General features: G+C 36.0%; 1 protein-coding gene across 1 annotated transcript in view; it reads right to left on the bottom strand.

The window, feature by feature from the left end:
- Positions 1-5,539: 5,539 nt before the first annotated feature.
- The window catches only part of LOC123608473 (CD2 associated protein), a 136,562-nt gene continuing 125,383 nt past the window's right edge, over positions 5,540-16,718 (bottom strand). The window contains exons 17-18 of the mRNA XM_045498474.1: positions 12,747-12,810; positions 5,540-8,586 (exon numbers count right to left, since the gene is read on the bottom strand). Coding sequence (XP_045354430.1) covers positions 8,545-8,586; positions 12,747-12,810 — 106 coding nt within the window. The 3' untranslated portion in view covers positions 5,540-8,544. The remainder of the gene's footprint in view (positions 8,587-12,746; positions 12,811-16,718) is intronic.

Below are 16,718 nucleotides of genomic sequence, written 5' to 3'. Positions count from 1 at the left end.
CTGAGGTCTTGTCTCCTCCTGCTGCCAAGAAGATGTATCTAATTCCCCTCAACACAGACACCACACTAAGAGCAAAGGCTCTTGGGTCGGGGTAAACAGCTTGAGAAGAACTTTCATTACTACTTTATAGTTTTAGTAATGTAAGCCATAGAGGATTTGTTGCCTTTGAATGACAAATTTTGTCTTTTCTCCTACCATCAGCGGGAGCAAGGGCTTTTTAGATCAAGATGAAATCAATAAGCACAAAACATTTTTGCACTACACATACATTGACACATGCCAGAAGGTAAACACACCTTATTTTATTTCATTCTTCATTTCCTTCCTTCCCAACATGGGGCAGGTGACATTCTTGGTGAGGTTAAGGAAATGGCTTTCTACATCTGAATACTTTTGTGTCCCACGTTGTTTTTGTCACACTCCGGAACCTTTATCACTTTAAGCATCATAGATAACCTCTAGTTTTGCCACTTGCTCAAAATGACCATCTAAGCCTTGGACCTTTGTTTCCCGCCTGATATTCGTGGAAGCTTTCTTCTCCCGGAAGCACACTGCCGATGGCTGGCTGTTCTTCTACTGGTTAGGGGAAGGGGCTACGTGATGTTCTCTCAGTTCTGCCCTCCTGCACCCTCCTGACCATGTCCTTTCTGCGGTGCTATTCTCTGCTTCTGTGACCCTGTAGTCACGTCAGCACCATGAAATGGACATTTTCATTCCTTTTTGGAGAGAGAAGTCATTTTAGGCTTAGAGTTTGAGCTGAAAATAGATTTGCATTTTCAGGCACAGTCACGGCACCACAGAGCCTCCATCGACCACCTGCTCCGGGCTGTCGTGCCAGACTCCAACTCTATGGCAATTATACTAGGCCTCTGGGGTCTTCACGAAGCCCACAGCACACGCTCATGATTTTGTGAGCTTGTTACAGAAGTGACCATGGAGATTTGTTCCCTTTGGCCTGGTGGGTACGGGTACACATTGCAGGACCAAATGGAGATACGGGAGCAGCTCCCAAGAAGCAGGGGCTGACAGTGACAAATCACATGTGTGAGAAAGGCTGAAGACCCCCTATAGCAACCTGGGAACTGGAGCCTTCATGGTACCAACATCCAACAGGAACGACAAACAAGAGAAAGAGGTTTTGTTGCTGCCGTTGTGATAGGGTCGTTCTCGCAGGGGAAAAACAAATACAAAGCACTCAGAGCCCCCTTCCTCTCCCTTCTTGGAGTCTATGAGGCTGTTTTAGCAGTAATTTCTTTTTTAAGTCTCCTAAGAGATCAGGGAAGAGACGAGATTTGAGTGATTGGCCATGTTCACACAGCTACTAATTTTTAAAGCCCGTTTTCAAAACCCGATCTCTCAAGATTCCAAGGCCTCAGGTCCTTTCACTCCATCTTGTGGAAACCAGCAGAAGTGGCTAGGCCAAGAAAGTATGGTGCTGGGCCCCACTTCTGCATGAATTCAATGGGCTGGAGCCCAAGGATTTCATTTGCAGCTTCTACAAGTCTGAGTGGTTTACTCAAGACACCAAAGAAGCTGAGCTTTATTAGGCTGCCATCTAGTGGGCATCTCTTTATGAAAGCTAAGTAGGATTTTTTCCTTCCCCACGTCTGCTGAAAAGCCATGAAAATCACTGAAGTTTGCAAAGATGTACACCAAGAAACAAAGAATCTTCCCTATAATCTTATGTGTTACCGTATCACACAGAGAAATCTAAACGGACTATGGGATCATAGTCTGATTGAAAAATTTGATACTCAAAGGATTACAAAGAATGAACTAAAAATAGAAGAATTTCTCAATTCAGGCTCCTTCCTTCCTATACATTATCTATGTAGGGCTAGCACACCATCAAGAGCACAGGCTTCGAAACCTGTCTGGGTTTACCTCCATCCCTTGTTAACTGAGCACCCTTGGCCAAGTTGCTTAACCTCTCAAGCCTGTTTACTCATTTGTGAAGGATAATAGTACCTATCACATAAAATTGTTGAGATATATAGATAGGTAAAGATGTCACTTGCAACAGTGCTTGGAACATGGTAAGCACAACACAAACATTAGCTATTAGTATTTGACATGATGCCTATTTTTATAGTAAAGATAAGTTTGCTATTACCCTTAGGGTGTTAAACGGACCACCAAAAGCCAAGTACAAAATGTGTTAAAAGCATTTCAAGAGCTCAGTGCGGACAAGCCTTGGAAGCATGGCTATTTTATATCAATTGGCATGATAGTGGTTAGTCCTGAGAAGCTATTTCAACTTGAATCCTTGAATAGTCAAAGACAGAAAAGGCAGGAGGAGAGGGGAAAGACACGGGGAGAGAAGAGAAGCCACATCCTCTTTGTCGATTTTGTCATTTATCGATTCATCCACTAAACACTGATGAAGTACCAGAGGCCAGGGACAACACCAGGTAATTTTAGGTCAGCAGTACTTGAAGTGTGGTCCAGGAGGTCAAAACTTTCACAATAATACTAAAATGCTAGTTGCTTTTTTCGCTGTTGACATCTGCACTGATGGTATAAATGCTATCGTGGGTAGAACTGTTGCTGTTTCCGTGAATCAAGGCAGTGGCATCTAACGGCCATATTCTCTGCAGCCACACTCCCAGTAAATGCTTGGCCCTGCCCTGCCTGTCAGCATGATCCTTGCCCTTTTCACTCACTTCATACAATGCATGAAGATGGATACATTACCTGATACCAAATCTTTCCAAGTGAGATCGGTCATGGTGATTAGGCTTAAAGTTATGTTGGATTAATAAAATGAACTGAGGAATTTTCCATTTTCTAAAGCTGTAATTTAAAGCAGTTAAAACAGCTATGATTTCACTTTGGCTTTGCTGCCTTTTTTAGTGGTAGAGCTTTAATTACATATCCTATTTATTTATGGTATGATTAGCCAGTTAAAAATATTGATTTCTTTTTGGGTCAATATTCATTATCCTAAAGTTCCAGAACAACAAAAATGGGTCTTGGTGTTCTCCAACTTACTCCATGTTCTCCCTGGGACACCGGGATTTCTACTTGCAGGATCAAGCCTGTGTTTTAGGACCATTTGTTTTACACATTTGAATATAGCACATGCATCTAAAAAGGCACTTGTGTGTGGTGTGTCTGATTACTCACCTTTGAATGGCGTCAGGGACTTGCTGACTAGCACCGGGAGGAGCGCAAGGGAGAGAACCACGTTAATTCGGTCTGTTACGTAAAACACCCTCTCATCAGGGCTGTTTTCTTTCCTAAGAGCACGTCTCCCTCCCCCTGGTTTTCAGCCTTCAAATTAATAGTTGTAGTTAGCTGGCTTCTTTCCGCTGCCATTCTGCTGTATCGGATTTGGGCCTAAGATAATCAGATAAATATTTCAGAGGAATCTGTGTCGGACACAAGGCCTGTGGAGGCTTATGTATGTCAGATTTCACGCTGTCCCTCCTCCTTTGTCAAATCTCAAACCATTTGGGAGGTTTTTTGTTTTTGTTTTCTAATGTTTATTTTTATTGTTTTGGGAGAGACAGAGACAGAGACAGCAAGTTGGGGAGGGGGACACAGAATCCAAAGCAGGCTCCAGGCTCTGAGCTGTCAGCACAGAGCCCCATGTGGGACTGGAACTCTTGAACTGCAAGATCATGACCTGAGCCAAAGTCAGCTGCTTAAGTCCCAGGCGCCCCTGGGAGGTAATTTATTATAAATTGTGATGGTTTCCTTATTGGAGAGTGACTTTTTAAGTCTCTTTTTTAATCTATTAAATCTAATTTTCAACCTACTTGTTTTTAGTTTCAAGGGAGATGAATAAAAATGTCATTACTCTGTCATATATTGTATTTGCATTATGTTCAGTTAATGTTTGAGGAATATTCCTAAAAACACACTATATACCATGAAATGTTAAAAAGTGATTTCCTTATTGAAGACTTAAGTTACACAGTACACTTAAAAAATGAGTTTTACTTTTAATAACTTTATTCACACATCTTTTTTAGGAACTGAAATGGCTAATAAAAACCACTTGTAACCCGATAGGAAAGAATACCACCCAATAGTTGCAAAATGAAAACCACAACACCTTCTGTGATAGAAAAGATTATTGGCTCTATACAAAAAAATATCGATACCTATTTCTAAATTTATTTTCCTATATACAACAAGCATATTCACAATAAAGGTGTTAGTCACAAAAGAAAAGGAATAGTGGTTAGGATTCAAAAACAAATTTTAACATCAAGACCCAGTCTATTCTCTAAATCTTAATTGGCAAGTAATAACACCAAATAGATCCATTTCAGTTAAACTAAACTGCTCTCTGCATTTATTTCCTAGAATAAGACTAAATGTGCAATTGTGTCTTCATATAAAACCATATGCACAGGCATCGGATTGTCCAACCCCTTCAATGTCCCTTCAAATACAAAAATTCTATTACACAAAAAATTAAAAAAAAAATAAAATTCTGTAATCCAAAACTTCACCATCCTGTGCTTGTAAAGCTTAAATTATGCCCAGTGTTTATAAAGGCCAGTAAAAAGCATGTAGTTTTCAAACTAAAATTTTAACTGAAATGACTTGCCACAGTTTTTTTCTATGGGACTTCATTGTGGTGTCTTATTCCTTTTCGAGGATTCAAATCTTCCAGCGGATTCTAAAAAGCTAGAGTCATGTGCGTGGTGTAGTTTCAGCAAGAGGACATCGGCCTTGATGTCTTCAGGACTCTTCTTTTTTTATTTTTACTAGGACTTCCAGTTATGAGTTCAGAAGACCAAAAACATTTATGAGCAAATTTATGCTTAAGGAATCCAGCAGTGGATGGATAGCTGGGACTAGAATGCTTTAAAATCCTTCTGGATTGTTTCTTTCTCTTTATGGTCTATTAAGATTTGTTCTTTCAAATCAGCTTTTTCCAGATAACAGACTTAACTAAGAGAGCAGTGCTTCTTGTTTCAAACAAACAAACAAAAAATTCCGAATTTTAAAAATCTGTCTGAGTCAGTAATTCAATTTGGGCAAAGTAGTCTCCCTTGGGTCAATCCCCGCCCTGGTGGTCAGGAAGGCAGAATCTGTAGGATGGGAGCAGTTTCATTTCAATATAATGCAAATGTAAGGAGTTATCTTTCCCCAAGAAAAAGGGATGCTGGACTCAAAAACAGCACAGGATGGGTAAGTACTATGCCTCCTTTCTTTTAATCTTAGCTGTCTAATTTTCATCATGCATATCACTGTTAAATGCTGTTGAGAAGAGTACAATACAAGCTTCCACTTTTTTTTTTTTAATCTACTCAATGCCAAGTATTCTCTAACATACTTTAGATAAATCATTTCAAATTCTCCCAATAAACCTGTGAGGTAGAAATTACTATCTCACAGTTTCACGGGAAAAACAGAACCACAAAGATTCAGTAAAAGTCAAATAGGTCTAGAACTTCTAATGCTTCCATTTTACCATTTGTGTGGTTTCTTGTATTGGAAAACTCAACCTAATAGAATTTCCATCATATTGTGCAATAAACATATGCTGATGTCAATGAAAAATAACCAATAAAGACCGACACAACTGGCAATACTATTCTTTATTGTCTTTCTCTTTGAGGGAGTAGCATGCTTTTTTACAGCACCTGTAAACAAGTCAGTGAAGTATACTATTTTGAGTTTCCCCACATATATATTATTTTTATTTTTTTGGAATGTTAGAATACCACAACACCAACTGCATTACATTATAGTTACTGAAGGCAAGTCAGGCTAAAACAAGGGTAAAATTTTATGGCTAAAAATATTCATAGCAGCAACTCTTAAAAGATGATTTTATTAAATCAAGTCATTGCACTTGGTCATTTTATTGCTACAGCAAAACAAGGCCATTAAATTTTTAACGCTTCTCATTTCTGATTTTAACTGATTGTCTCATTCTGCTCATACATTTCAAGTTTAAATGCAAGCATAAAATATTTACCAACAAATCAAGAGAGCACTTGGGTTTTTTTTTTTTTTTTTCTGTGATCACAGTAAGAAGCATAAAAAAGAGAACCCTCTGTTCGATGAGGCCCATTCTCTCTTCCTATCTTCAGACTTAAATTTTGTGAAGAGGTAACAGCTTTATAGTAAGACCAAACCACTAAAGTTTAGTGGTCACACACAAGCACACACACACACAATACTCCTAATATTGAAATACAAGTAGGAAAATTAGTAGTATTATGCGCTTCAAATAGCAAACCTGAAAAATACATTCACTAATAATTTGGCAATGACAGACTCCATGCTGTTTATCTCTAGTCTGTCATTTATACTCACTCAGGAAAAACAATGATTTATTGCCAAATAAAGGCTATTATCATTACATACCATTTTGTGATATGAACTTTATGAATAAAAATACTAAAATCCCCATGACAAGAGCAAACACTGGTAAATTGCTAGACTGAAGTAATCATTTTTTCCCTTTGAGTTTGGCTTTCTTTTCTTTACTATTTGGTCAATGGCAATAAAATAGAGACACAATAATTTTCTAAAAGAGAGACAGTATTTTAATTTTCTATTCTGACTGAGGAGTATACAAAGCAAATACTCTAAATGTATTTCGGCATTCATGACCATCTTCATTTTATGCACTAGTGAGAAAATGACCAAGAAAAACTTTAAGGATGACCTGAAATCTACTGGAAACTTCCTTCAGCCCATTATTAGGGTGAGGAGGGGTCACTTAATAGATTTTCCAGTCAGAAAGCTGGAGAATGATTTCTAGGATACAATGTTTTTATTTCTACCTAAGGACTTTCATTAAAAGAAAATAAAATCTAATTTTTTAGCAACAAGGAAATCATTCATTTGACAAGTCATTTAAAAACATTAGAACAGGAGTAAACAATTTTGTTCAGTAGTGACCGCATCAGAAAAGCCCAAGGACTTCAAAGAGTTAAAATGTACATACTCAATGCACAATCAATGCACAATCAGGTTTTCCCAAAAGCACTAATGTAAGTTGTGAATTTAACATTAAGTAATTACTGGAATTTCTATTATTTTCGACTTCAGTTTTCTTTCATATGAGACAACATGGCAAAATTTCATTTAACACAAGATTTCAGTATATAAAATTAAAACTTAAAGGCAAAATCTTGGTTTGGTGGTTTAAAATAACACAAAATGGAAGCATGATAGGTGGTATTCAAAATCTCAAAGTGTTTGTTGTGTAATAAAGCTGAAAATCAATTTTTTTTCAAATGAAAAGTCAATTTTTCTATTTTTAATATGAACCGACATATTTTAAGACATATTACCTATAGACGTAACATTTTAAAACATTCAGCTGTTCATAAGCGACTCTGAAGAAACTACAAATTCATCCATCTTGCATTCAAAATGCATTCTGAATATGGTCAACTACATTTGGTTTTAAATAAGCTGTACTGTTACAGCTTAATATAATAATAATAATCTATTAACACTCTTTATAAAGTTGGTACCTTTATAAATGACAACCTAAACTATCCCCACCAGTTAGTTTGGTCTTTTAGGTAAGTTACACTTCGTAAAACCTGAGCATTTACATGATGACAATTTGTCAAAGTATGAAACCTCACACTGAAGTTCTGAATGTTCTTAGTTTTGTTCTCCTTGTGTTATCATTATTAAAAATCAGAGGGAGAAGCATGAAGAAGTAAATCACAAGATCATGAAATGAGTAATATCTGAGCCTGTAAAATAAGCAGGAAAGGACAGCAGTAAGGCTGGTGTTTGCATATTAGATGTGCTGTAGTTTCTAGGCACAAGTTAAGGGTTAAATTGACATTTTTAGTTCCTTAGACCTAATGATTTTTTAAAATATAGCTCATATTTTCCCAAATATAGTTAACAATCCATTTTAACTAAATTCCTTTTATGAATCCTATAGTGCAAGCAATATAAAATATTCTAAAAGTTGAAATTATTTTGATTATTTCATTAGTTATTACTATATGCATGGGTGAGTAATCTGGTTTATATCTAGGAAACTCCTATTTCATCACCCAGAGTATAAACAGCACTGCAAACAAACAGGCACAACAGTGTATCCTGGGTAAGAAGCTAAAAGTAAAAAAAATATATATACAAAGTTTATATCCCTTACATATTATGGGAAAAGTAGTGGCTATAGTTACTATAAAGCTAATTTGTCCCTCTCAAATAGTATATTTTACAGATTATTTGTAAAGATATCCCCATATTTATAGTATAGATCTCTTTAAAAATAATACTACAAGTTTCAATAAAAAAAACGATTGTGAACTTTCCTTTTTATACAGATTCAGTAGTATTTTCAAGCAAACTAAAAAAAAAAAAAAAAAAAGTTTGCAATTCCAGCACATGAGAATTAAGGCCTCTTTTTTTTCATATTGGCAAAACAAAATATATATAAAAAAAATCCACCCTCTCCCTACTTTTCTACAGATTATAGTTCAAATACTCATATTTATCAGGATATCAGCATTTGTTATTTTTAAGTAACAAGTCAGGTGAAGTTCATAGTGTTGCTTCTGAATCCCTGGAACATTAAGAACATGGGCCCATGCCATTTCAAGAAGACAGGACTGCTTTTTTCAGCTTCTCTATTTCCACCTAAAATACAAAATGTTAAGTTGATAATAGATAACATATCTTTAGTAAACTTTACTGTATTCTGTCATTAAGATCCAATCATACTTTCAAGCTTCCAGATTTTGATTTCCATTCTAAGATCCAATTTCTAATGGTGTGATCAGTACAGGACAAGTTTAATAGAAGGTCACATCACAGTGCAAGTTCCTAAATGGCAGGAAACACCAAAAAGGAACTACAGTTGTTTCAGCCAGAACAATGTTAAGTAATGTGAGTCTCTGAAAGAACTGTAAGAAAATTAACCCTCCAAAGAACAAGAGAATCCTTGAAACCAAATTAAGAAATGTACAAGTACCTGTAATTAAACAAAGGGGGGCCATATAGAACTACAAAAATAATAATAATAAAGGACCAATTTAGTTCTATGTTTATCACTTACTACCTATGTGATATTGGTAAATCACTAACCTCACTTGGTCTCAATTTCCTTATCTATAAACAGTACGTTCTAGATTAAATTATTATTTAAAACACAGGAATATACCTAAGATTCAGTCAATGTGTTGGAAATATTTTCACCTATAGGCAGAAGGCATCCTTCACTTAACTGAAATTCACAATTTAAGAAACTTAAGAGAATTAGGAAAATTCATTACATGTTCACAACTGAGAACAGAATTATTTAATTCTGACACATAACAGCTAACAGAGTTGAGCACAAGATTCAATACCATGCCAACAGCTCCACACTAGCAAGTGGTATGGAACTTGTATAGATAGGGTCTCAGACTCTGACACCTACAATTTTCTAATCCTCCCAATTACATAAGGTGCTGATGATCTCTGACCTTTCACTGCATGCAAGAATATTTAGGCCTTACCTTCTCTTGATAGCATTATCCCTGTCCACAACATTGCATACAAATAACACATTCTATGGCTAACCTCTGACAAATAATTTATTATTAAATGATAAGCATTTTGTCATGGTCAAAATGTATTATTTCCATATGTTCACAATCTCCTAAGGGATTCTAACTACTCAAGAATGGTTTGTTCGTTCCAGGCTCTGAACTGTCAGCACAGAACCTGACGCGGGGCTCGAACTCATGAACCATGAGATCAAGACCTGAGCCAAAGTCGGATGCTTAACTGACTGAGCCACCCAGACGCCCCTCAAGCAGATATTTTTATTGCTAGAGTTTCTCTTCTAGCACTTATGTTCCTTGTTCACCTTTAGTTTTTTTATCATCCCTCAGGATAATTTAATACCATATGTTAACTTCATAGTTCAAAGTACTACTTTTAATCTTTGGGAAATAAAATTTCTCCTCTAAAGGTATGATCTTAAAACTCTAATGTCTTATTAAGTGTGCTTTTATAAATACAAGAGTCAAACTTTCCCCATTAGGAAAAAAAAAAATTATAACACAAATCAGTGTGAGGCTAAGTAACAGCTGATTTTGCTTAAAAATCGAATCAAATGAAAGTCTTCAAAACAGAAATATTTCATTGGACTCTTTTCATGATTTTTATGACAAATTAAATCATATATACAAATTTAACACTGTATTAGTTTCCTCTTGCTTGTTACCTTATTTTCATATATGTATGCAGGAAATATTTGTGTATGTAAGAAATACATATGTGTATGTAGGAAAGATGAGGAATAAAAATCAAGAAACTTTTTTTTAAATGTGTTATTTTGGGAGAAAGAAAAAGTGCGGGGGGCGGGGGGGGTGGATGGGCAGAGAGAAAAGGAGACAGAGAACCCTAAGCAGGCTCCATGATCAGTGCAGAGCTCAATGTGAGGGCTCAAATCTCATAACTATGAGATCATGACCTGAGCTGAAATCAAGAGTCAGACGTTTAACCAACTGAGCCACCCAGGTGCCTCAAGAAACTTTTTATTATTTTTGAATTTCTACTATGTTACACACTGGTAATTACTGGGAATTTAAGACATTTTTAACATGTATTCTTTAATTTGAAAAAAATTTATTAGCTATCTAATATGCATAAAGCACTGTGCTCAGAGCTATGGACAAAGATGAAAGAGATTTCCCTGGAACAGTCTTACAGTCTACTAGATGGGCAAAATAAGTCCTTAATGTCACAGTGATAAGATGCAAAATTATTACTTATTTATCCTTTTCAAAACTAAAGAACATGAATGTGGAAAAAGACAAAATTACTTTGAATCAGAGGATGACTGGTACTAACTAATGAAGGTGACTTGTTGGGGAGCTTTGAGAATCTGTAGAACTTATGCATGAGAAGATGACACAAAAGGAAAATCCAAGAAAATACAATAAGAGCAAAAATTCAGACAAATTAACTGTGAGGGGCAACTGAAGATCAATCAGCGAACAAGAAAAGACAGATAAACTAGGACCAGGATATAAAAGACCTCATATGCTAAGTTGAGAAGTCTGAATTTCATTCACCAAGTAATAGAAAGTTCTTCAAAGTACTGAGCAAGAAAGATTAATTTGAGATAAGAATGAGAGAAACTTAAACAGCTAAAGAGAAGATAAAGAGCAAGGGAAAAAGACAAACACTAGAAACAAAGAGATAAAGGTGAGGGAGTCAAGCTAGCAGGCCTGAACGGGAATGGCTTTAGAACAGAAGTACCATGTCTCAAGACCTGAAAGTCAATGAAACCATCAACAGAAACAGAAAATCAGAAGATGATGAGTGTCAAAGGGGACATGAAGAGTTCTAAGTTCACAGTGGAACATCCAGGGAGACTAGCAGCTGTAAACAGCACAGAAGGTGGGAAAAGATGAATTAGATTCAGAAGGGAGAGGCGCAGAGCTAATCACGATAGATACTCTGTGGGCACAGGTAGGAAAAGAGAGCAGATACAGAAAGGAGGGCCGGGGCCGTTCTGAAGGAACATTTTACCTTGGTTGTTTCTGTTTTGCAATAAATGAACTTCAAACGAAAAGTGAAAACCACAGCAGATCAAGAGGGCAGCTGGACCTGAAAGGGGGCTTTTGCTTTTTTGGAAAAGGGGAAAAATAGAATACTTTCATAGGAAAAGGGAAAGTGCCAATAAAATGGGTATGTCCAATATAAGAGTAAAAATGGAGTCTGGTAATCTGCCAAATACCTTCACATGTATTAACAACTAAAGCTAAAAGGAGGTTAAACAGTATAACTCAAGTTCAAACAGTATAACTTAATCCCTAAAAGCAAAGTTTCTGAAGTCTGGCTGTTTCTTCTACAGATTTCAGCTCCACTGCTGACTTAAATCACTCTAAACCCTAGTTTCCTCACCCTTAAAACAGGAACAATAATCCTTACAAGTTGATATGTGTCCATTAATAATGTACAGAAGGTGTCAACCTAATTGACACATAGTTTAGACCTGAAAGTCACAACTGTAAGTCAGAAGAGGAGCTCAAGTTTTTCTTAGCAAGTCCCATGTTCTGTTTCACAATGTTAACAAGAGAAATAGGTAAAAACAGGGAAGCGTATGAAATACTCAAATACAGAATGGGAAGAGCCTTTGAAAAAAGGCAGAATAGGCTTTCTTTGAAATATGCAGAAAAGAAGTATACAAATGAAGACCAAAGTCAGTGAGGATGGAAAAAAAGTTAAGATAAAATGATAAAATGATAAGATAAGATGAAATTGTCGGTCATCAGCACAGAGTGAAGATGTTAACATTATGGTTATGAAGTGAACTCTCAGTGAAGAAATCAAAGTCAACAAATCTAGAGCCATCCCATTATCACCCCTACCCCCCTCCACCCTTGCCTCCAGGCAAAAAATAAAAAATTGAAACATTTAAAAAGAAAGAAAAGAAAGGGGAAAAAAAAGGTAACTGTGTAAAAAAGAGAGAAATGGCTCAAGAAAGCAATGTTGAGTTCAAAAGATCTAGAACTACACACTTACGAGGCAAGAATCATGTTTGTTTTATTTAAGAATATATATACCTTATGCCTCATGCACTGCCTAAGAGAGTTAGTGCTCAAAAGTATTTGCTGAATGAATGAACGGAATGTGACAGGGAGTCAACAAGAGATTAATTAAATGGCTATCAAGCAGCAGGGAGTGTCCAACTTAAGATAGCATAATTTGTAGTGAAATCAATCACCTAGCTGGGATGGTGATTTATGCTGACTAGTTTATTTATGCTGACTACTATCTCAATGTTAGGAGAAATGAATTACCTCTAGATTACTTCTCATTGCCTTCTCTTCTTCCAAATCCTTTCGTAGTTTTTCCAGTTCTTTCCTAAAAACAATTTATTACTGTTAAGTCTTTCATTTAAACAATATATTTGACTAACAGGATATGTTACCTGACAGACCAAAACATGGGGGAAAACTTTTTTAAAGAAAATAGCCGTACTGATTGAGAAAAACTTCAAATTCTCTAGTTGGAATGGTTCAACCCAACACTTAAAAGCTCAGCAATACCATGGCAAACCTATCTGCAATAAAGCAATTTTTTTAAGTGAATACAGAGCAGCTCATGATAAAATAAAGAAATAATAACTGGCCTTTAGAAGCAGTTTTCCATGTTCAGTTATCATGCATTTCCCAGGCTGGACAAAACCCAAGTGATTTGGTAATGTCAAAACATGTCACAGTACAAGGCAAATGATTTAACACGATTACCTGTACATTTCTCTTTCTGTATTTTTTCAAATGAAACATTACATTAAAATTACCAAACCAATAAAAAAACATTAGCCAACAATCCTTCCTCCTTAACTCATGTTTTCATTTTTCTGTGTTTCCTTCTTTTTCTATAGTCATTTTCCCTCCACAGCTGTAAGTATATACTCCATATTGTGTCTTTTCACAAAGTATTTAAAAATACTTCCGTGCTGCTAAAATTATCATATTTCTGATAACTATTGCTTGACACTCAAATATCCAAGTTTTTTTGTTTGGTTACTTGGGTTTTGGGGAGATGGAAAGAATAGGAATTTTATTTAACATCATTAATATACCAGATATATCAAATTTCTAAATCAAAAAGTATGGACAAGTACAGACATTTTCAGCCCCTTGAAAATGATCTTCAAGAGTATTATAGAAATATGAGCTTGAGAAACACATGAAAATGCTAAGAAAGAATATGTAAGAAAGGAAGTTTTCAATTATATAGTTTTAAACTAGTTTCTTCTGTGGTTTTAATGATTATAAAACTATATTGAGAGTTTCTACTGTTTCAGCTGACTATAATTTTTTAAATATTTAACTCAAACTTATCTACAGTTTATTTTGGTATATGATAGAAAATGAACTTTGTATTTCAAAATGTTATCACTAAATTAAATAATGCTTCCTTTTTCTAATTATTCTATTATTCTGAGTTTATTATACATTTAATTGATATCTAAATGAAGATCTATTCCTAAAATATTTATCCTGCTCTGTTTATCTATATTTGTAATAGCGTTACATCATTCTATTTGCTCTTTGATCTGATAATTTAGTACCACTCTCACATTTTTATTGTTCTTTTTAAAAACACATTTATAATATAAAATTTTTATGTAACATTGTTTCCTTTTTACAGGAGCAGATCAAACTATGTATCTTGTTCTGTAACTTTTCAACTAAAGAAAGAAATTACTAATATATTTGTCAATCTTTCCATGTCAATATCATTTAAAATTTTTAAATGATTTGTTCCAAACATTTTAGATTTTAATACTGAATGCATAAAGACTCTGGATGTATTTGTAAGCTACAAAGATATAATCATAAAACAAAAACCCTGGAACTCCAAGTCAGCTTAAGAAATAAGTTATTATTACCAGTACCTCTGATACTCAGTGTCCCTCAAATCTATTTCCCCCTCTCCTTCATAGGAAAAGTTTTAGAGTATTTATTATTTCTTTTCTAATTTTACCACATATATGAATATATCTTGAAACAACACACTTACTGTTTGATTTCAAACTTTACATAAATACTGTAGCATGTCGCTCTCTGACTTGCCTTCTCCACCCTCAACCTTTTTGAGATTAATTACATGTTGACATATGTAGTCGTAATCCATTTATTTTTTATTGCTGTACACTGTATAGTATTTTGTTGTATCAACATACCAGTATGTATTTATCCATTATCCTGTGATGCCTGTATTTTTCAGATTAAAAAATCTGCTATCCATTTCATTTTCCCAGAGGAAACAAGACTTTGAAAACATTTGCCCTTTGGAAAGACTTCTAAAATATCTGATATTTATGTTTTAAAATATATATAAATCATAAAGATTTTGTTCATCCAATAGCTAATTTAAGAACACCTACAGGCAGGGCACCTGGGTGGCTCAGTCAGTTAAGCATCCGACTTGGGCTCAGGTCTCCCAGTCTCTCTGTGCTGACAGCTCAGAGCTTCCAACATGTTTCGGATTCTGTGTCTCCCTTCCTCCCTCCCTCCCTCTCTCTCTCTCTCAAAAATAAACGGACATTAAGAAAACCCTACAGGCAATTTGTAAACTTAATGATTAGTTCATTAAAAATAGCATACTTGGGGGCGCCTGGGTGGCGCAGTCGGTTAAGCGTCCGACTTCAGCCAGGTCACGATCTCGCGGTCCGGGAGTTCGAGCCCCGCGTCAGGCTCTGGGCTGATGGCTCAGAGCCTGGAGCCTGTTTCCGATTCTGTGTCTCCCTCTCTCTCTGCCCCTCCCCCGTTCATGCTCTGTCTCTCTCTGTCCCCCAAAAAATAAATAAACGTTGAAAAAAAAAATTTATAAAAAAAAAAAAAAATAGCATACTTGGTATCAAAAATGTAAATGGCAAAATCAACAAATTAGGAGAGTTCTCTAACTCATACATGGGTGGTATTCAATAAATACTTACTAGATGAATGAACTTACGATTTATACTGTGTATATTGTGGAATCTGTGAAAAAAATCTGCAGGACTCAGATAAACTGAAGGATTCAAGAAAAGGCCTATCATGTGTCAAATTATAAACACACTCTCTCTAATATATATACACATAAGTACGTTTATTTAAGTAGTCATTCAAGGTAAATTTTTTTGTTTCTACCTAAAGAGACATTTGTAAAAGTGCTCTGCAACTATAAATACGTCATACTGTTAATCTCAATATTGTTTTTAATAAACAACCCAATGCAAATGAGAATTGAGGGAGAAATGGTAAATTCAGCTCAGAGGTCACATGGTTTCTGGCAATGACTTTTTTTTTAATGTTTATTTTATTTTTGAGAGAGAGAGAAAGAATGGGCGCCACGCACACACACACACACACACACACACACGAGCAGGAGAGGGGCGGAGGGGGGGCAGACAGAGGATCTGAAGTACGCTCCGTGCTGGGAGCAGACAGCCCAATGCAGGGGGACTTGAACTCACAAACCAAGAGATCATGACCTGAGCCGAAGTCAGACACTCAACTTAATGAGCCACCCAGGCGCCCCTCTGGCAATGACTTTTATTCCAGATTTCAGATTCCATCAAATACTTTTAGAGGCTACAGGGGAAGCTGAGATAGGGGAAGAGAACCTGAGCCCACAGCCTCAGTTCAGTTAGATCAGCTGATCTCTGATTCGTTTTACCTACTGGTCCTTTGCAGAATTATGTTTAAAATGTTAACAAGTTTTAAAATTCAAATAATAATGGTTATAGAAAATATCTCTAAACCAACAGAAAATGGATTTGAGTTGTAGCTCTGCTTTTTAAGAACTGTGTAATCTTGGGGCGCCTGGGTGGCTCAGTCGGTTAAGCGGCCGACTTCGGCTCAGGTCATGATCTCGCCGTCCGTGAGCTCAAGCCCCGTGTCGGGCTCTGTGCTGACAGCTCAGAGCCCGGAGCCTGTTTCAGATTCAGATCCCCTCTCTCTGACCCTCCCCTGTTCATGCTCTCTCTCTCCCTGTCTCAAAAATAAATAAAACGTTAAAAAAAAAAAAAAAAAGAATTAAGAACTGTGTAATCCTAGGTAAAGAGCTTTATCTCTCTGAACCTTTCTCTCTTTAGTTAAAAGAAGAGAGGGGGCTATCAGAGGTGACCTTTTACATTTATTTTGGCTCTAGATGGTCCCTAACTTTCACTTAGGATCTCATCATATGCCATTACCAAAAGTTTCAGAGTTAAGAGAACAGCCTTAGAAATTACCTAAACACAACCCATTGGTTTTATTTAAATATCAATCTCAACC

The sequence above is a fragment of the Leopardus geoffroyi genome, chromosome B2, assembly GCF_018350155.1.
Source record: "Leopardus geoffroyi isolate Oge1 chromosome B2, O.geoffroyi_Oge1_pat1.0, whole genome shotgun sequence".
Classification (NCBI taxonomy): Eukaryota; Metazoa; Chordata; class Mammalia; order Carnivora; family Felidae; genus Leopardus; species Leopardus geoffroyi.
This window is presented reverse-complemented; position numbering and strand designations above follow the sequence as displayed.